A 20545-nucleotide genomic window follows, 5' to 3' on the forward strand; every position below is an offset into this window, starting at 1 on the left:
GGATTCAGCTATTTTTTTTTTCATTTACTAGTTTAACACAATAGCCTGAAATTTTATGATTGGTACCTTAAGATCCCCCTGGTTTCTAACTCACAACAGAGGATGGGTATATCTTGCAATGTTGCTCTTTTCTCTAACAGAAGTGCAACAATGAATGTAGCACAGGTCCCAGAGAGGAGGAAGGGCAACCATTCCCAGACCTAGAGCAGTGGTTTTGTGTAATAAGGTTGCAAATGAGGGTTGACTGTTGTTGCTTTGTGTCTTGAAGTCATTTTTTACTCATGGCAACCTTATCATAAGGTTTTCTTGGCAAGTTTTTTTTTAGAGAGGGTTTGCCATTACCACCCCTGGTTCCCCAGTGTCCTAGTCAAATGCTCAAACCATTACACCAGATTGGCATTACCAATGAGGGTGATACATCTCCTAAATCACTTGTGTGATTTAATGCATACCATACTCAGCCTTTTTGCCTCTGTTTTAATCCTTCATCCAAGAATACTCAAACCCAAAGAATAATTGGAAAAATGTTTAGTGCAAGTTGGTCACTCAAAATATTCTTCCAGAACATACATAATGGCAAATACATAAAACAGGCCAGCAGTATAGATTAAATCCTGTGTTTAACAACATGTTACATGTTTTCATCATCTGATTCATCCTCTTCTTTCAGAGATTCCTGTCAAAAGAAAAACAGAAGATCAGTTTTTACTTCTTGCTGAATAGGAACAATGTATAGGGAACTAAAATACAGCTCTCCACAATCTTGGGAATGAAAGTTTAGTTGATTTATATTAGCCAACACTACAGCAAACCAAAAACCACTTCACTTGCTCCCAACTGGTATTTCTAACTTACTCAGGCAATCTTCACAAGCAGGTGTCTTTCTTCCAGGAGAAAGGACTGTTTTGAAACTAGTACCAGGTGAGCCAAAATTAAGCTTGTGAGATTGGTTGGCCTAATAAGAGAATCACCCTTATGGAATTTTTCATAGGCTAGCATTACTGTCTTTGGTTTCTGAACTATGACGCTTTAAACACGCGCCAAAAGTATGTGTTAGGGTTAGGAAGGAGCGTCACCTCCTGACGCCCCTCAACCCTAGTACGGACGGTCCGTACAAAATGGCAGCACCCGTCCACACGGAGCGCCGTGATGTCGCGGACGCGTAGCGTCTGGATGTCACAACCTGGAAGTGACGTCGCGAGTGCGCGACTAGCGCCTCACGGCACCACTTCCAGGGCACAAAAAGAAGCGCCATTTTGGCGCTTCTTTTTGGCTGTGCCCGGGAATCACGCAGTTTGGCCGCTGCGGTTCCCAGATGCAGCAACCAGCGCCACCGGCAGACCGCCACTTTTAGACGGTCTGTAAAGCACCCATGTCAGTTTTTCTTGATAGTACATTAGAACTATTTGGAGCCATGTTTGTGAGTAGTTACTTCCATTGACTCTGAAGTTCCAGAATTTACCTTAGCATATTTCTCAGCTTCTTCCTTAATGTCTTTTGGGACAATTTCATGTTTTCCTTTAGTTACTGTGAATAAAAAAACAAAACATCAGACTTTGAGGACATTTTCAGAGAACATTACATCTGATTGCACACGTGGCAAACAGGAATTGTCTTTGTTTTTCAGAGCACCTAGATTCCAGACTAATTTGAGTTGATTTAGATTAATTCTAGGATGAAATTACTTAGTAACGTTTCTGATTTATGGTGACTCTATCAGAAGATTGTCTTGGCAAGATTTGTTCTGAGGGGGTTTGACACTGCTTTCCTCTGAGGCCGAGAGTGTGACTTGCCCAAGGCCACCAAGGACAAACAGAGAATCAAACCTTGGAACCCTAGTCCAATACTTAAACCATACCAACACACTGGCGCTCATAATTTAGTAATACCTCAACATTATTTAAATATAATTTACTTAAATTTACCGCCCCATTACTCTATTGAACCAGGACTATAAGGTCTATGCGTCTATTCTTGCTCAACGATTAAAAAGGGTTTTATCATTTTGGATTGATAAAGATCAGGTGGGATTGTAGGAACCTGACAGATAATATTAGAACAGTTCTGAATATATTAGATTTATGTAAAAAGAATAATAACGGCAAATTGGGGGCGGTCTTTTTGGATCTAGAAAAGTCCTTCGGTAAGATAAACTGGAACTTTATGAATATAGCGTCGGAAGAAATTGGTCTAGAGGGAAAATTTGCAAACAGGATACAAATGATTTACAGAAACCAAAACACGCAAATTTTAGTGAATGAAGAGAGAACAAGACCTTGTATAATAAATAAAGGGACTTGGCAAGGTTGCCCCCTATCCCCCTTGATATTTATTATTTTGATAGATGTGTTAATTAGAAAATAAAAGATAAATTAGTGCAAGGGGTAAAAATTAATAACCAGAGCTATAAGGTTCGGGCGTACGCGGATGATTTAGTTATTTTTTTGGAAAACCCAAGTATTGAAAGATTGCAAGAAATATTAGCTCAATTTGGAAATTTGGCAGAATGTGGAATAAACAACAACAAAAGCGGAATTCTAACTAAAAATTTATCAAGACAAGAAAAGGAACATTTGGAAAAAAAATACAGACATAAAAATAATTAGCAAAACTAAATACTTAGGTATAATAATTACAAAGGAAAATGCAGATCCATACTTTAATATAGTTATTCAATTATTATACCTCAGTATTTAGTGGAACATCTATAAAAGATACTTCTATAATAAATTACCTAGATGGTTTTCATCTCAGGAAGCTTTGTATAGTAAAGAGAATTTAATGAAGGGGATATGGCTAAAATATGGGTATTTTTTAGTCAGTAAGAAAGAAGAAATACGACTAAAATCAATACAAGACTTAAAGAAATGGGGGGGGAAACATCCCATGGTTTGTATATTTACAAATAACAGAAGACTTTAAAAAAGACACGACTCAACATGGAATAGAGAAAGAAGTAAAAACATTAGATAAGATAATGACAGGTGGTGCAAAAGGGATGATATCAAAATTATATAAAGTATTGTTAGATATAGAACTGGAAGAAGAAGTTATAAAAACCAATATGGTAAACTGGATGCAAGATTTTAAAAGAACGATACCGCTAGCATATTGGGAAAAATCCTGGATACTTACACATAAATTCTCAAAATGTAATAATTTAAAAGAAAATTATCTTAAAATGTTTTATAAGTGGTATCTAAGTCCTGCCGAATTAGCAAAAATTACAAGATCAAAAGAGAACAAATGTTGGAAATGTAACAAAAAGACAAGCACAATGTTCCACATACGGTGGAAATGCAAAACTACAACAACAACAAAAAATGGAGAAAAATTACTAGAGTGATAGAAAAGAAACTGGATTGTAAGTTATCATTTACCCCAGAATTATAGTTACTCAATATAACGGAAGGTTTAAGTTTAAATTTGAATGAGGAAAAATTAACATATGAATTTATCTGATAACAGCGGCACGAACAGTATACACACGCCACTAGAAGTGTAAGGAAAGTCCTACAATGGAGGAATGGTTTGTTTAAGAATTTGCAACAATGGATACATTGTCAATGAAAGGAGATTCAATTCAACAACACAAGAAAAAATGGGAGAAAATAGCTGAACTCTGGGGGTAAATTCTGAAGAAAAGACTGTTTTGTTTGGATACTCAAAAAGTCCTGGTACCATTGTTATATTCTGATGTTTAGATTTTTATATTCTTGTATCTATTTAGCATATACATAAGATTTAAAAAATTATTTAAATACAATTATTCACACTTTCTTCAAAGAGCAAATGTCAAAAACAAGATCCATGTGATACATTACTTTCTCCAACCCAACTGAGTTCCAGTTCAAAAGCTTTGTCTTTAACTTCATCATGGACTATGTAGATTCTAGAAACAAGACAAAAACATTATTATTCAATTATAGGTCAATAAGAAAAGTGAGTTTCTTGAGTCTGGGGAAAGGATGGGATTACTTGTAAAGCGACTTTGCATACACTGAGAACACAACAAGTTCTCAGAAATGTTACACAGAATTAGAATTCAGAACAATAAACTGCATCTCTTACACACAAACCTGAAATTATATTTATGAAACATGTAGTCTGAAATCACATACTTTTACATGGCTGCAAAGCTTAACCTAAAAGAGCAAGTCCAATTTATGTAAACCGTTTGTTCCTCAGAACCAGCACCCAAGCAAGAGCCAAAGAGCTTAACTGAATGCTTTCTTGTCCACCTAAGTAACTGTTGTGCTACAATGTTATGTGTTTCTGCAATCAAAAGCTAACCTATTTGGGCACGAATGACATTCAAGAACAACTTACATTTTTGCAACTTCTTTAACAACATCACGGCATGTCATGTCTTTCATCTGTGGAGATACTGATAAAGTTAGTGTTTAATCATATACTGTATATATTCATGTATAAGTCTAGAAATTTTAGTCAAAAATTGACCCCCAAAACCTAATTGACTTATCCACGGGTCAATGTAAATACTATACTTTAACTCTTTTTAGAAAGGGAACCATCCCCTGGAGAAAGGCAAGAGTGCAATCTGTCCTGGAAGCACTGACCTTCCTCTGTTCTCTCTTTTATCCAGTCTTAAGAGTGAGCACAAAGTGTTATGTCTGCCATAATTTTGTAGATTCTTTGGCATTGTTTTCCTTTGCTTCATCATTTAGATCCTCTGCTGCACGTCCCTAGGTTTTACCCTCGACTTATCCAAGGGTCATATCAAAATCCATAATTTTGCCCCCAAAACCTGCCCTCGACTTATACATGAGGTCGACTTATGAATGAATGGAATGAATGAAATTTTATTTCTATACCGCTATTCCTATACAGATCACAAAGCTATGGAATTCTGTGAACTGTAATTTCTTGTGGCACCACAGCTCTCTGACAGAAAAGGCTAAATATCTCATAAAATGACTATTTCCAGAATTTCATAGCATTGAGCCATAACTGTTAAAGTGGCATCCACCACAAATATTTGTGAGATATTTTTGCAGTGTGGATTCAGCCAGAGGCATATCTTAGCAATTATTGGAAGCTTGAAATGTGTGTTGGGAAGAAAGCTTTAGTGAGATTTTCAGGAAGGTGAATTCTATGACAATCACATATGTTTGGACAAACAACTAAAATTGTGGATGGAGTGAAGGACCTTCCTATAGTGGACCAGCGTTCTGCTGATAGGACTAGAGTTCTGGATAGCTAGGTTTGAAAACTCTACAAATCACTATCATGTTCAGAAGGCAGGCAACAAAAAATCGGACTAATAACATTCTGTGAAAGACCAAGCCTTACTTGGAGTTTTTCAATTTCTGTCTTTGCAGCTTGCCGTGCTTTCCCAATGGCACATCCCCAGTAACCCTGTCAAAGAAAAGAAAGTGATCTATGACAATCTAGGGGTTTAAGAACAGGCTTTAAGTATCCTATGCAATATATCCATATGAGAAAATAAACGAGAAGTTCAGTCTTGGCTTTTGAAATCAAAAAGTGGTGATGGAGCTCCAGATTCCTGATTTGGGGCTGATCTGTTTGCTATCCTGCACCCAACCCTTCTGAACACATTTAAAAATGAGCTGTATTCATGTAGGCAGTATTCCTCCTTTCCCAACTTCCTGCTGGCCCTGAAAGATCCTGCTTGTCCAAAACAAGCAGCTGAGGAATCAGCAACCAGGTCATGAGAGACTATTAGCTGGCCCTTGATCAGCTTGTTCACATTCCCAACAAGTGGAAGTAAATTTATAGTAAAGGATTGCAATGACAGGGGAAATGAAGACAAGGCTGAACTTCAAACCAACTTCATGTCGGTTCCACTAAAAAAAGTTTTAATTTTGGATGAGGGATAACGGATGGAGTCACATACTGCATCACCATTTACACCTTTCTCATCAGCAAAGGCAGCTGTATACTTTTTCCAGCCAGCTCCGCTGAAGGACAGTTTATTTCATACAGGACAAGAGATGACTTTAAAGCAACAGTAGCTGCACATGGAGCATGTATTCAGTTTTCTTTCCCTGGTAATGAAATCTAGGCCCGTTACAGACGGGCCTTAAAGTATGTGCTGAGCATGTACTAGGGTTAGGAAGTGGCGGTGCTTCCGCACCCCCCAACCCTCAGCTCAGCACGTACTAAATGGCGGTGGCCGCTCCACACGGCCGCCGCCAAATGAGGCGGTGCGGTTGTTATGTAGTGGGGCTGCTCGAGGGCGCTTAGTGCGCCCTTTCCGCGGCCCCGGAAGGAGCTTCATTTCGGAGCTCCTTCCAGGTTTGCGTCACTGGGCGCAGCCTTTAGATGGCTGCGCCCAGCGACACAAAGGAGAAAGGGGCCAAGCGGCCCCTTTCTCCTCCTCCCCGCCGCCACGGGGTGTCCTTTGGGGCTTGAAGCCCCAAGGACACCCCTTTCCAGGCCACGGGGAAGCGACCTTTTCCGCCTTCCTCACGGCCCGGAAAGCAGCGGATCGGGGCCTCAGCGGCTGCCACTCTGGCCACTGAGGCCCCGATCCGGTGGGGAAAGGGGTGGGTGCAGGCCACCGCTTTTCAGCGGTCTGTAACGCGCCCTAGATTCCTGTACTGGCAGACCATTTAATAGTCTTCTGCTCTTGCTGACTTTGTTTTTATTTCCGTTTCTGCCATCCTGCTCAAATCCTGCAAAGTACTTATCTTCTATCTATGCTTCATGACTTCCTACTTCCTCATCCCAAGAGTATATGGCCAGAATTTCCAACAGAGACTGGTCTTTTTCACATTACACACTTATAACACCTTGATTCCAGGTCAATTGCCATGGCTACAAGCCCCAGAATCCTTGGATTTGTCATCTGGGGAGACACCAACGCTCTCTAGCAGTGAATTCTAAATGTCTCACCAAACCTTTCAACTGCTTGTTCCCTTGGAATGCGACTCCTCATTTCAAAGAGCATTGCTCAACAAGACCAAGCAACTGATAAGCATTTTATCATGACAAAAATGTAATGGTTTCAGTCAGCAGTTATTGTAATCATATACTATGTAGTATACCCCTTAAATGATTTCCAAAAAGAAAACACTGGTGTATTGACAATTATCCACTAATCTGCTGCTGTGTATTACCTGTCTTCAGGTGTGAGGGAGTTTTCTCATCAGAAACTTCCTACTATCCCATAATTTACTGGACACATGACTAACTTTTTTTTAAAGTAGCTTCCATGCAAACTGAAGTCTTAACATAAAAAGTGGTTAAAAATACTCACATATGAAACACCCGAAGGATCAATCATGTACAGCTGGGCGCCATCATCATCATCATAGGAGCCCAACATGAAGCTGGAAAGGGCAAGAGATCTTGTTAAGACAGAACCTGCAGTCTGCAGAGAATTCTGACATGGCTGACCTCATGCAAAATAATAAACATCTAAATGATTTGTGATTGCTCCTCTGAAGTCACATGCTACAAGCTGCAGCCCACAATTACTATTTTCCAAGTAATAAATCAATCAATAAACCTTTTTTAGACAGGCAAGACAGTGATTTCGTAAGTGGTAATGTATCATGATGTTCAGTTGAGCACTATTACAAGCCAGTCACCTATCTCAGTTTGGCAAACTGTGAAAGAATTCTCTGCCCTTGTGTTCTGTATTCATCAGAAGTAATAATGGGCAATTTCTCAAGTCTTAGTAGAGGAGTCCACATGATCAACTTACCTAATTACATGCACATGTTTGAACTTTTACAAGTTTACTTAAAAATAGTTACCTATATTTATCCCAAGTCATTGGAACATGTGTGTCCCTCTAAAGAACTATGGTCTGTTACAGACTGCCAAAATAAAGCTGCTTCGGGTCTCTTTGGAGGTATGCTATTTAAATGATGCATGGGTCCTAAGAGTCTGGAGGTCTCACCAAAGCCACACTCCATTCCTAAGCACTGGAGTGCAGCGTTTGGTGCAGCTTCCGGATTCTTAGGATGCATGCATCATTTAAATAGCATACCTCCAAAGAGACCCGAAGCAGCTTTATTTTGGCAGTCTGTAACAGGCCACTATCTCCAAAGTATGTAAATGCACTTATTGTTAACAGAAAGCCCTGAAGCCAAACTTGATAACCAAAAGTATGTTTCACTCCCAAATACTAAATTCAAGCTTTTAGCACAGAATTGCAGAGGAAGGAATAAATAGTACAAGGTATTGTTCTTCCTGATACAAAATTGGAAGGGGAAAGAAATATGTAGAAGGATGCTGAGTGTCTTGTCTTAAATATATACATGCTCACAACCTCTTGAATTAAATAATAAATAAATAAAATTTTTATTTAAATAAATAATAAATAATAATAATAAAATTTTTATTTTTATACCGCCCTTCCATAGATCAGGGCGGTTGACAGCAAAACATCAAACAACATATACATCAGGGTTAAAAACAATTACACACAAACAGAATAAAACCCCCGTTAGCCAGTCCTCTTTGCCACAGAAGAGGAAGGGAGGCCCACTGGACTTTGATCGGGGAATGCAAGCTGAAATAGAAAGGTTTTTAGGTCCTTTCTAAATTGGGCCAGGGAGGTGGCCGAGCGGAGCTCTGTGGGCAGCGTGTTCCAAAGGGCCAGGGCGGCGATGGAAAATGTCTTCCTCGCGGTGGAGGTCAACCTAGCCCCTGGCACCTTAAGTAGTTGCTGCCCAGATATTCTGAGGGTGCGGGACGGAATGTACGGGGAGAGGCGGTCCTTCAAGTATCCTGGGCCCAAGCCATTTAGGGCTTTATAGGTCATCACCAACACCTTATATTGTGCCCGGAAGCGGATAGGCAGCCAATGCAGATCTTTAAGCACCGGTGTAATATGGCTGGCCCTGGAAGTTCCAGTGACCAGCCTGGCTGCCATATTCTGTACCATTTGTAGCTTCCGGGTTTGGTATAAGGGTTGCCCCATGTAGAGTGCGTTGCAGAAATCCAATCTCGAGGTTACCAGAGCATGTACTACCGTTTCAAGGTCTCTCTGGGCCAGGTATGGGCGCAGCTAGCGAATAAGTCGAAGCTGATAACAGGTGTTCTTGACCGTCGCATTCACCTGAGCAGTCAGGTGAAGCGACGAGTCAAGAAGCACCCCCAGACTGCGCACAGAGTCCTTCACAGGGAGCGTGACCCCGTTCAGGACAGGTGGAACTACCACCATTCCTGGACCAGGGGAACCTATCACAAGTACCTCCGTTTTCTCTGGATTCAGCTTGAGTCGGTTTTCCCTCATCCAGCCCATTACTGACTCCAGACAGGCCACGAGAGGAGAGACACCATCCCCGGTCACTTTGAATAATCTATAGATAGAGGGGCTTGTGGAGCAGCATCCTGAGGGCAGGGAAGTTATATATGTACCCTGCAGCAAACTATGGATACACTGAATTCTTAGTAATGTTGCTGAGGGAGATTTGGATATTACATGTGGCATGACTCAAATATCATTCTGTAGAACTCAGAGGAAATGCCTCTTTGAAACAAGTCAACTATTCACTTTGAAGAAAGCTCTCTGTCAAATATGTTTGGCAGGGTATCTTTTGTAGCAGATTCTCTGCCAGCCAGCCATTTGAGAATTATCAAACTTCACCAACCCATGTGTATGTCTTGTCCTTGTCCTACCATCCTTCCCTATCCACCTAAGCACTCATGGGTTGTTTTAAACTTTAATTTTATACAGCTGTTTGTTTATTGTTTTAGGAAACTATTATATGCCCCAAAGCATTGCTCACAGGATGTTATGAACTGCAATACAGTGAATAAAAGCTTATACCTGCAGCCAAAAGGTCTGACAGCGCTGTATAGTGTGTAGGCATGTACGTACATAGCCACTCTGTCTGCAAGATGCTATTGGGGGAAAGGAGGAGGAGGATGTTAGAGCATAGGAAACAATCACCACTTCATTTCAATTGAAGCTTTTTGTGTAAAAGAAGTTAAGGTAATCTTCGCCCATGTTCCCATATAGTACTAAGCCATGGTCCATCATTAAGTACTCAAGCAGGAACAGGCTTATCTTATGCCTTTCCTTTTGCCTCACACATGGACAGGGAAGATTTCTGAAGCTTTTGGCTGACTCTGCTCTATTGTTCTGCCTAGAAAGACAAGCAGTACCTAACCCTAATTACAGTTAAGTTCAAACAAGTTGATTTCATAGGGCATGAATCAGATTTACTTGAACTAGCCACAGTTAGTCTTAAACACAATTTCAGATCTCAACAACTCAGCCAACAGGCTAACTAAAAGTGGAAACAATTTCCCAAGTATTATTCTTGTCCAGGGGTGGGGATGACCACCCAAGGCAGGTTTAGTATTATATGTGAACATGGCCTTTATTTTTTAGAAGCTATATGGACATCAGCAAAAAGAATCCTACTTACTTTCAGTGGAATATTGTAACCATAGTTGGATCTGAAGTTTGAAGCTTCTTCCCTTGCTATGTCAGCCAAAGATCGGGCATCAGCCAGAAGTCCTGCTACAGCCTGAAATAAAGATCATCATCTCACAGCGTAGTCAATTCAAGAATTTAAAACTCAACACATCTATCTCCAAGTCTCATTCTGGCATTATCGTTTACATCAGGAATGTGTTTACCAAGAACGTGTTTCGACAACTGGTCAAACTAGCATTTCCACTTCCACAAGTTGAGGCCATAAATTCCTCCTGCTTACAAAGCTGAAAGTTACAACTTGCTTATCCAGGAAGATTTTTAACAACTGAATAATCACCATTTAAGCATACTCATGCACTAAACAAAAAGTATAAAATTCTGAGCATCAACTCACCATTCCAACATGTCGATCAACATTAAAGAGACGTTTATTTGATCCTTCTTCATAAAGTTTGGATAGAACTAATTTTTCTACTCCAAAGACAATACCATCTTTACACCGTATCCCAATTGCTGTACTGAAAGGAAATCATAACAGAGTAATCAGTTCACTGTGTTTACTTATAGGACATGCCTAACCTAAAGGTGCTCTAGAAAAAAAGCATAAAAGCTACGAGATCAATACAACCTGATCCTAAAAGCTCAGTGAATCATATAATAACAAGTCCCTTTCGGTGACAAGAAATCTTCTATTCAAAGGCCTGCATAAACAAGGCAGTTTCAAGTGAAAGTCAGATTTTTCTAAGAAGGGATCCACTGGACGCACACCCTTGGATTTGGAATAAAAATATTTACGGTTTAGTATTTTAATCTTTCTTGTTTGGTTGCTACAGAATAGGAAATAAACAACATTTCATGGCAAACCATAACTAGAAGATCCACTTTTACAGATTCACATGTGACTTCAGAAGTATATTAGAGCATCAGTTTAAAAACACAGACATTTTGAAAGGAGTTTAAGAGATTTAAATTTAACAAGTAAAAATATACACTTGTGGATACAAGAGGTTAAGAGAAACAAGCACACTAGAATAAATGAGCAACAAGTGAAATTAATAGGGCGATGGTACTGGACCCCTTCTTAATTAGCACTTTTCAATAAAAATCCATCAGCTAAATGTTGGGTCCAAGGGTTTTTACATGCACATGTGGTGGGATTGTCCGTGTGTGCAGAAGTTTTGGGGTGGAGTGATCATAGAATCATAGAGTTGGAAAAGACCACAAGGACCATCCAGTCCAACCCCATGCAGGAAATCCAAATCAAAGCATCCCTGACAGATGGCCATCCAGACTGCTTAAAGACCTCCAAGGAAGGAGACTCCGCTACACTCCGAGGAAGGAATGTGTTCCACTGTCGAACAGCCCTTACTGTCAGGAAGTTCCTCCTAATGCTGAGGTGGAATCTCTTTTCCTGTAACTTGCATCCATTGTTCCGTGTCCTGTTCTCTGGAGCAGCAGAAAACAAGTTTGCTCCCTCCTCAATATGACATCCCTACAAATATTTAAACAGGGCTATCATATCACCTCTTAATCTTCTTTTCTCCAAGCTAAACATCCCCAGCTCCTTAAGTCGTTCCTCATAGGACATGGTTTCCAGACCCTTCACCATTTTAGTCGCCCTCCTTTGGACACGCTCCAGTTTCTCAATGTCCTTTTTGGATTGTGGTGCCCAGAACTGGACGCAATATTCCAGGTGATAAGTGAGATTAATAAAATTATAGGCAAGGATGTTCATTTGAGCAAAGAGAATTGTATGACATTAAATTTGAAGAATAGGAGATTGAAGAATAATAATAAAGAGAAAGCAATAAAGAATATGTTAAAAGCAACACAGGCTGTGATAGCATCAGGTTGGAAAGAAAGTAAAAATTGGAACTTGACCAAGGTAGATAAGTATTTGGCAGATAACTTGTTGTTTGATATTATTAGAGATAGAAGATTAAAATATACTGGAGAAAGGAAACTAAAAGCTTGGAATTTGGGTTGGGAAATCCTGCTTGAGAAGGTTAAAGGGAATACAGAGTACAATGAAGTCAATAACGTAATTAAATCCCACATATTGAATGTTTGGTATTAATTGTCAACAGTGTATTGATTCTAAACTCTATTAAGCCGTGTGGAGGGGGGAGTAGGGAATGGGGCATATGCAACATCATTTGTACATATGTTAAAATAATTTAATAAAGACTTTAAAAATAAATAAATAAGAAATATATTTAAAACAGAAACCTGATTTTTCTAGGACTAGTACTGCATCAAAATAAAAGGCCATCACCCTCAAATAAATGGAGGAAAATCACTCACTCACTCACACACACAGTGTAGCAGACACTCCTCTTTGTAAACCACCCATATTGCAAACTATTGCTAATACAAGAGATGTTTATGCATCCAGGGAAATGTGCCATTTACAACTTCAATACTTTTTTAAAAATAGCTTCCTCCTGATGTTATGAAAATAAAGTTTAAATACAGAACTCGAAAGCTTGTGTACTTTTATGAACATACTGTATATTACATCCTAATAAAAGTATTCCCTGCCTGAGGATTTTGGACTCTGTATGATTCAATGAATCAAACCGTCAGAGTTTGGGACAAGATAAATGAAGTGACACTGTTACCCTGGTAGACATTCAGTCCCTAAGAAACAAATGTATAAATGGTACCTTTACATAATAGTTCAGATCTAGCCCATAAATTATATTGGTACTGTATATGTAGCTAGGGATGCTAATTCTATGCCAGCATATTTGTGAATAAGACCTTTAAATCTGTGGCAACTGAAGATGCACAAATCAGACTTCACAGCTGCAGCTGTAGAAGCACATACTTGGAGGTAGGTTCTATTAAAACCATCTTTACATATTCCCATCACATCTTCTAGCCATCAAGTTAGAAAAGAAAGGTTTTATCCTGTTCTCATTGATATTATGACCCAAATGTAGTCTTCATGCCCTATGAGGTGCAGCTTACGGGGCTGGGAATGTTTCACCTGGAGAAAGTTAAGCTATGATAACCACTTTTAAATAGCTGAAAGGATGTCATATTGAGAATGGAGCACATTTGTTTTCTGATGCTCCAGAAACTAGGACACAGAGCAATGGTTTCAAACTACAGGAAAAGAGGTTCCACCTCAACATTAGGAAGAACTTCCTGACAGTAAGTGGAACATGCTACACTGGTGAAGTCTCTTCATTTTGGAGATTTTTAAACAGAGGCCATCTGTTGTAGGGAGTGCTTTGATTGTGTGTTCCTGCATGGCAGCGGGTTGTACTGAATGTACCTTGTGGTCTCTTCCAACTCTAGGATTCTGATTCATTTTAATGGAGCAGGTCTATAGTTTAAGGCCTTAATTCACTGAGACTTTAGTCTTAGTGAACAAAAGTAAACAAAACGTAAACAAAAGTGTATCACACAAAAGGCCCTGGTTGAATTCCTGGCATCTGTAGTCAATGGGATAAGGCAGCAGTTCATGGTAGCCCCTTGCCTGAAATTGTGGAGACTGCTACCACACAAAGAAGATAATACTGGGACAGGTAATAATAGTCAAGCAAATACTAGGCAGCTGAATGAACGTGTGATCCAGCTTACTCTCCAAAGAAAAAAATCTTCCTTGTAAAATCATCTTGTACCTAGACTGATAATTTTCAAATGATGGAAAAATAAAAACTTATCTCTCACCTGCTGTTCTCAACAGCTTTCATAGCATATTCTACTTGAAATACTCTGCCATCTGGCGAAAATGTGGAGGCCGACAAATCATACTGTGAAGAAGAAAAACATTATTTTTTTCTTTTCCCCTTTTATTAATTTTATTATACTAAAAATAAAACGATACTAATATAGACAAACTATCATACGTATAATATTGTAATACAAAGGACATAACACAGACAAACGATCATAATACAAACACAGTGACATCTCAAAACCCAATTCTATTTACTATTCTTTAACCAAGTTATTAAATTTTTCAAAGAACAGCTGCAACAAGAGGTGAGAGAACTTGAACTGTATTGATCACATCTCAATGTAGGCAGTTTTCCCCACTATGGGAACAAGTTGTCTCCAAAAGTACACATCTTTCATTAATATTTATGCTGCGCATACTAAATATACGCAAGAAAACAGGAAAAGACACCACTCTTCCCAGAAGATGGAAATCTGGAGCATTTGGTGTCCTGATACATACAGTTACTGGGGAACAAGATTAAATCCTGCAGAGTTTACCAGTACTTTCCTACTAAATAAAATTGGGGTTGACACCTTACTTAGAGCAAGGGCCTCCAGATGTTTCTGGACTGCATGCCACAGCCGCTCAAACCATAAGCAATGCGAGTTGAGGTCCAACATCCAGAGGGCCACACAATTCCCACTCCTGCTATTGTGATTAGCAGTGTAAGCAGAAAATGAGAGAAGCATGTTACACTTTGTAGAGTGCGTTGTGTAATCCTACTTGTGGCAACCCTAAGGCGACTATCATGGGGTTTCCTTGGCAAGTTTCTTCAGAGTGGGTTTGCTATTGCCATCCTCTGAGGCTGAAAGAGTCTGACTTGCCCAAGGTCACCCAGTGGGTTTACAGGGCTGAGCTGAGATTCAAACCCTTACTACACCCTATTTGTTATTGGAGTCAAACATATAAATATATATGTAGTTGTTCATCCTTCTTCAGAAAGCAAGCTCAAAATATTTTAAAATTGTTACTGACAAAATGCACAGAGACAACGTTTTTCATAACAGAAAGATTATACACTTGTGTGGAAAAATGTTCTGTTCTTTTGAATTCTGACAGAACATTTGAAATCTGTTTACAAAGGCTTTAATAAGCTGTTTTATATTATTCCTATTCTTGCCTTTTAATCATTTTAATTCTATAGATGGTTTCATTACACTTTTTAAAAATTATGTTCCATCTATGTGGACTTGTTCTAATTGCTTTAACCTTCCTTGGCTCCCAGTTCTTTTTTTTGGGGGGGGGGGGGCAGGATATAAATTAATGAAATAACAATGCTGAGACTGAGCATCTGTTGTGTTACTTTGCCAAAACCTAACCCATCCTGCTGCCAGTGTCTGGCTTCAAAGTCACAGGAGAAGTCTGGCATATGCTAGTCAATAGCAACCTCTGCTGGTCGACCAGGAACCACAGTGAGTACCTTCTACTGACCTTTCAGATTTCTACTCTTTTAGGGCCCATTTTACACATTAGATGTTAAATGTGGCTCTGGGCTTACAACCATTTGCCATACATTCAGATTATACTTGATATTAAAGGCTGGTGACTATAACATCTTGAGGCTCCAAGTGTGTGACTCAGAAGCGAAAGCAGAAGAATATCTGCAAGGAGTGAAAGTGTGATATTTTACATACTGATGAAAAATTTTCTTTAAATTAGGGGCAGAGTTTGGTAAGAGAGGTAACCATATGGCTTCCACAAAATGTCTAGCTGGGAACACATACATTTCCTGGGGAATAATTGTGCTCAGTCCTACTAACAGTTATGTGAGGCTGCTGGGAAATATGTTTCTCAAATATTCAACCATGTTTGGGCCATTTCCTGAAAGTTGAGGAATGTTTTAATATTAAAATTAACTGGACCTTTGGGAGTACCAACTCATCCATGTAGCTTTAAACTTGAGCATTAATGGAATGAAGCTGGAATCCTTCACCACTTACCTGGGAATAATTCCCACTCAATGGGATTTACTTTTAAGAAAGCATACAGTGCTAGTACTGTAAATCAGGCATTCTCCTATCTGTGCTTCTTAGAAGCTGAGTTAATACTTATCACAAAAAAAGGGAAAAGAGGCCAAAAATAATTTGTTTCTGAAATTCCCTGGAAGCCACAGATTCCCCTACAGACATATGGGATGATGTCTGTATAGAGGTAGGGTAAAGATTCTTAGCACTGACACAGGTGATATATAAAAGGCACAAAAGAAAAAGCAATTGTAACTGGTTAATGTAACATTCAGACTGTAAGGTTATCCTAGGACCAGAGTCTTGTCAGTTCTCTCTCATATTTCATATTCTCTTTTAGTTTACAGCAGTGCTACCCGAAGTGGTGGTTCAAGGAACATTGGCTGCCAGTCCAGAGCAAGTTGCCAGGAAAGAAAGAAATAGCTGTAATGGATGGACACAAATCTGGTACTCCTCTCTGGCATATTAGGGGGGGAAATACTGGTCTGTCACAACAGATAGCTTGAAAGTACAATCCATTCCGGATCTCCGCATATGCTGGAGTCCCGTTCATTTGAATGATAGCGCACTCTTGCGTGCCACAGCATGAATGCCATTTTGTCCCTTGCCGTCCATGTAAGCTCAAAGTCATGTATGCCAAGGGTGTGCATGGCGAGGGTGGACTGTACTCGCCTGGAGGACTATGGTCCAAAACACACTGAAGAAATAATCCAGTTGGAGACTGCTTTAATTGCCCTGGCTCAGTCCTAGGGAATTCTGGGAACTGTAATTTTGTGAGCCATGGAACCTCTGTCGGAAATCCCTGGTGCCACAACAAACTACAGTTCCCAGCATTGCCTACTCACTGAGCCGTCTCAAAAATGGAGTATTTCTGCAGTATGTTTTGAACCTAAGCCATATACTATAGGGCTCATTTTCTGAGATATATGTTCCAAAGGAATCAAGGAGTAAGGGCTAAAATACACTGCAGAAGTAATCCAGTTTGATACCACTTTAACTGCCCTGGCTGAATGCTAAGGAATTCTGGGAACTGTAGTTCTGTGAAACATTTTGTCTTCTTTAGAGCAGTGGTTCTCAAACTTTGATCCTCTGAGTGTTTTGGACTTCACCTCCCAGAAGGCCCAGCCAGCCTGGCCATCATTCAGGAACTATGGGAGCTGAAGTCCAAAAAATAAAAAAAGCCCAGCATAAATCCACTATCAAAAGACCTTAGTAATTAAGTGCCTGTTGAAATTAGAACATTTTTTAACAAGGTGATGGAAGGGGAGCAGAGAGAGGGCCATCCTAGCCTTCTGTAGGAGCAACCATCAAGGAAGCCCTCTCACATGTCCCCTCACTGGATGGGCTTGTGACTCTGGCAGGACCAACAGAAAGCCCTTCCCCTAAAGATGTTACATCTAGGGCAGGTTCATATGGAAGTAAAATATTTCTGACAGTCTGCACTAAAGCAATATAAGGCTTTATAGGTGCCAAGCGGTACTTTGAATTGTGATCAAAAACAAACTGTTTGCCAACCAAGTTGTTTCAACCACCAGCCCCCAGCATTCTGGCCCTGCTAAAGTTTCCGAACAGTTGCCAAAGGTAGACCTTGTAAAATGAGTTAGAGTAATCCAAATGTGAGCCAGAAATGTTATTGCCATGCCCAGATCTGACTTCTCCAGGAACAGGTGCAACTGGTAGACTAGCTTTCACGATGTAGAGACACTCTGGGTCACCACCAGAACCTGGGCATCTGGGCATAGAGCTCAATCCAGGAGATCAGCCAGGCTGCAAACCTCCATCTTCAGGGGGAGTGAATGCCCATCCAGAACAGGCTGAGCCCCTTTTCCCAAATCAGCCTTTAGAGAGACCAGGATTCCACCCGAACATTAGTAAGAACTTCCTCATAAGCCAGGTGTCACCCATCCTATATCTCTGCATTTTATTTTTCCGCCCTAAGTGCAATACCTTACATTTCTCTCTGTTGAATTTCATTTTGTTAGCTTTGGCCCAGTTTTCTAGTCTATTCAGGTCATTTTGAATCTTGATCCTGTCCTCTGGGGTATTAGCTATTCCCCCTAATTTGGTGTCATCTGCAAATTTGATAAGTATGCTCCCAATTCTGTCATCCAGGTCATTGATAAAGATGTTGAATAGCACTGGGCCCAGGACAGAGCCCTGTGGGACCCCACTGGTCACTTCTCTCCAGGATGAAAAGGAGCCATTGTTGAGCACCCTTTGGGTTTGGCCAGTCAACCAATTACAGATCCATGTAACAGTTGCCTTGTCTAGTCCACATTTTACAAGCTTGTTTACAAGAGTGTCATGATAGAACCTTGTCAAAGGCCTTCCTGAATGGGATTGTCTCCTTGTGTATAATCCACCTGACGCATTCAGGTCCTCTGGGAAGAATTTACTGCAACCTATAAAGACCAGGTTGACTGCAACTACCAGAGGACCTTTTCTTCAGCCACTCCCAGATTATGGAACGACCTGCCAGAGGAAATCCATCCTATTACAGCTTGGGCAGCTTCAGAAAGGCTTTCAAGATGGATCTCTTCCGGCAGGCCTTTCCTGAATAACAACTTGACCACTAACTGAATAGACCACTAATTCCATTGAATCAAATCTCAGTACTCTGCAGCCCCTCTTTAACCCTTCTCTAGCCTTTGTACTGTTTGTAATAGTTACTGTGTTGAATCACGTGTGAGGAGAGGGAGGGAACAATTGGGGCCTGGATATTGTAGGTCTTCTTTTGAACTGTAAGCCGCCTCAGTTGTCTTCTGTCAGAGAGGCTGGATAAAAATAAAGCTCTTACTATTATTATGATTATGATTATCATTATTACTCCAGCCACAGCATTCCCTTCATCTAACAAGATGTTAACTTTATCAGCGAAAGAGAGAAAGAGATCAGGTGGCCAAGCCACCTGATCTCTTTCTCTTGCAGTCTCTGCTGGGAAAGGAGCAATGGCTGAGCGAGCTCCGCTTGGCTCCAGGTTCGTGTCTCCGCTCTCGCAAAACCCTGCCTGCCTCCACAGACAATTGCAGCAGCAGCAGCAGCACCAGCTTCCGCTTCCGCCTCCAGTGACTCAGCGGCCCTCTCCTCCGAGGCGCGCGGGGATGACGTCATCCCCATCATCTCTGAGGCGAAGGAAAGGCGCCCCCTCTGAGGGAGCCCTTCGCCCGGCCGAGGACCGAGACAGAACTCCCCCTGAGCCGCTCCCTTCCCTCACTCACCCCGGTTCCGATGGAGCTCATGGCGGCGGAGGGCACCCGAGAGAACACAACCGTCCCGCCTCCGCACCGCCGGCCTTCCTTTCCTCTGCTCCAGTCACCCCTTCAGCCACCTCTCAACAACGCGCCTAACCATTGGCCACCGCCGCCGCCAGCGTCTTGGCCAATAGCCTCTCAGGAGTAGAGTGACGGACAACAGGAGGGGGCGGAGCTACCGTAATACTTGCGCGTGCGCGCTTCAGAGACAGAGCGCCGAGTCACTGCGATGGCGAGCGGGGGAAATAGCAGAGTGCGCATGCGTTGAGGACGCAAGAACAAGAGTAGTTCTGCAGAGGGTACGTGTCAGCGCCCGGCTAGCTCAGTCGGTAGAGCATGGGACTCTTAATCCCAGGGTCGTGGGTTCGAGCCCCACGTTGGGCGGCGCCTTCTTTTAGCTGAGGCTTGGTTCGTTCATTCTGATTCTTGGTCTTCTTTGAAATTGATGCAGGATCAGATTCAAGGACATTATAGACATTTAAGAAAATGAGCCAAGCCTTTGGCTGAAGGTACACTCTGGGGCAAAGCCTTTGGCTGAAATACACACACACACACACACACATATATATATATACACACACACACACACATTTATACACACTTATACACACACACATACACACATTGTAAATATAACAGATAGGGCCACTGCATGGAGAAGATGGCAAAATGCTAACAGAAGACAGAGAAAAGGCAGAATTCCTCAACACCTTCTTGGCCTCAGTCTTCTCAGAAAAGGCAAAGGCTGCTCAACCTGAGGATAATGGAGCAGAGGACAGAATAGGGGAATTTCAGCACAGAATAAGTAAAGAGATAGTAGAGGAACACCTTGTTAATCTCGGATTCGCCCCTTTTCACTCACTGCCCCTCACTCCTGGAACCTTCTTCCCCCGCGAACAAGAGCCATCACTTCTTTAACCAGCTTCAAAACAGAGCTGAAGACCGTCCGGTTCAGAGAAACATTCCCAGGCATTGCATAAATGTCGCTTGCTATTTGATGTTCTTTTGTTGTCTGTTTTGTAGAATCATTTCCTGTATTGCTATGTATTATCTTACTAGAAAGGCCCCTTCCCCTCCACCACTCCCTTCTCCTTTTGTGTTGTGTCTTTTTAGATTGTAAGCCTGAGGGCAGGGAACCATCCAATTATAAAGATTGTATGTACAGCGCTGTGTAAATTTACAGCGCTTTATAAATAAAGGTTAATAATAATAA

At 40.9% G+C, this 20545-nt stretch overlaps 1 protein-coding gene and 1 non-coding gene across 2 annotated transcripts; one reads left to right on the forward strand and one right to left on the reverse strand.

Moving 5' to 3' along the window:
* Positions 1-513: 513 nt before the first annotated feature.
* Positions 514-19457, reverse strand: PSMA3 (proteasome 20S subunit alpha 3). The gene is made up of 11 exons (XM_042446437.1): positions 19300-19457; positions 14066-14148; positions 10779-10902; positions 10374-10475; positions 9770-9843; positions 7244-7316; positions 5314-5379; positions 4330-4376; positions 3825-3892; positions 1463-1527; positions 514-676 (listed from the first exon to the last, which is right to left on the reverse strand). Exons 1-11 carry the CDS (start codon positions 19318-19320, stop codon positions 632-634), a joined length of 768 nt encoding a protein of 255 aa, XP_042302371.1. The 5' UTR covers positions 19321-19457; the 3' UTR covers positions 514-631.
* A 186-nt stretch (positions 19458-19643) lies between these two features.
* TRNAK-CUU lies at positions 19644-19716 on the forward strand. The gene has a single exon. It is a non-coding gene; the product is annotated as a tRNA-Lys (tRNA).
* Positions 19717-20545: the final 829 nt, after the last annotated feature.

Source organism: Sceloporus undulatus, chromosome 1 (genome assembly GCF_019175285.1).
Source record: "Sceloporus undulatus isolate JIND9_A2432 ecotype Alabama chromosome 1, SceUnd_v1.1, whole genome shotgun sequence".
Taxonomy (NCBI): Eukaryota; Metazoa; Chordata; class Lepidosauria; order Squamata; family Phrynosomatidae; genus Sceloporus; species Sceloporus undulatus.

Excerpts from the sequence above, each read along its gene's own strand:
- PSMA3 (XM_042446437.1), bottom strand. The coding sequence starts at position 19,320 with ATGAGCTCCATCGGAACCGGG. Across the intron at positions 10,476-10,778 it reads TTGATCGACATGTTGGAATG|GCTGTAGCAGGACTTCTGGC; the intron begins GTGAGTTGATGC and ends TCTTTATTTCAG. Across the intron at positions 5,380-7,243 it reads ATCCTTCGGGTGTTTCATAT|GGTTACTGGGGATGTGCCAT; the intron begins GTGAGTATTTTT and ends TTTCTTTGACAG.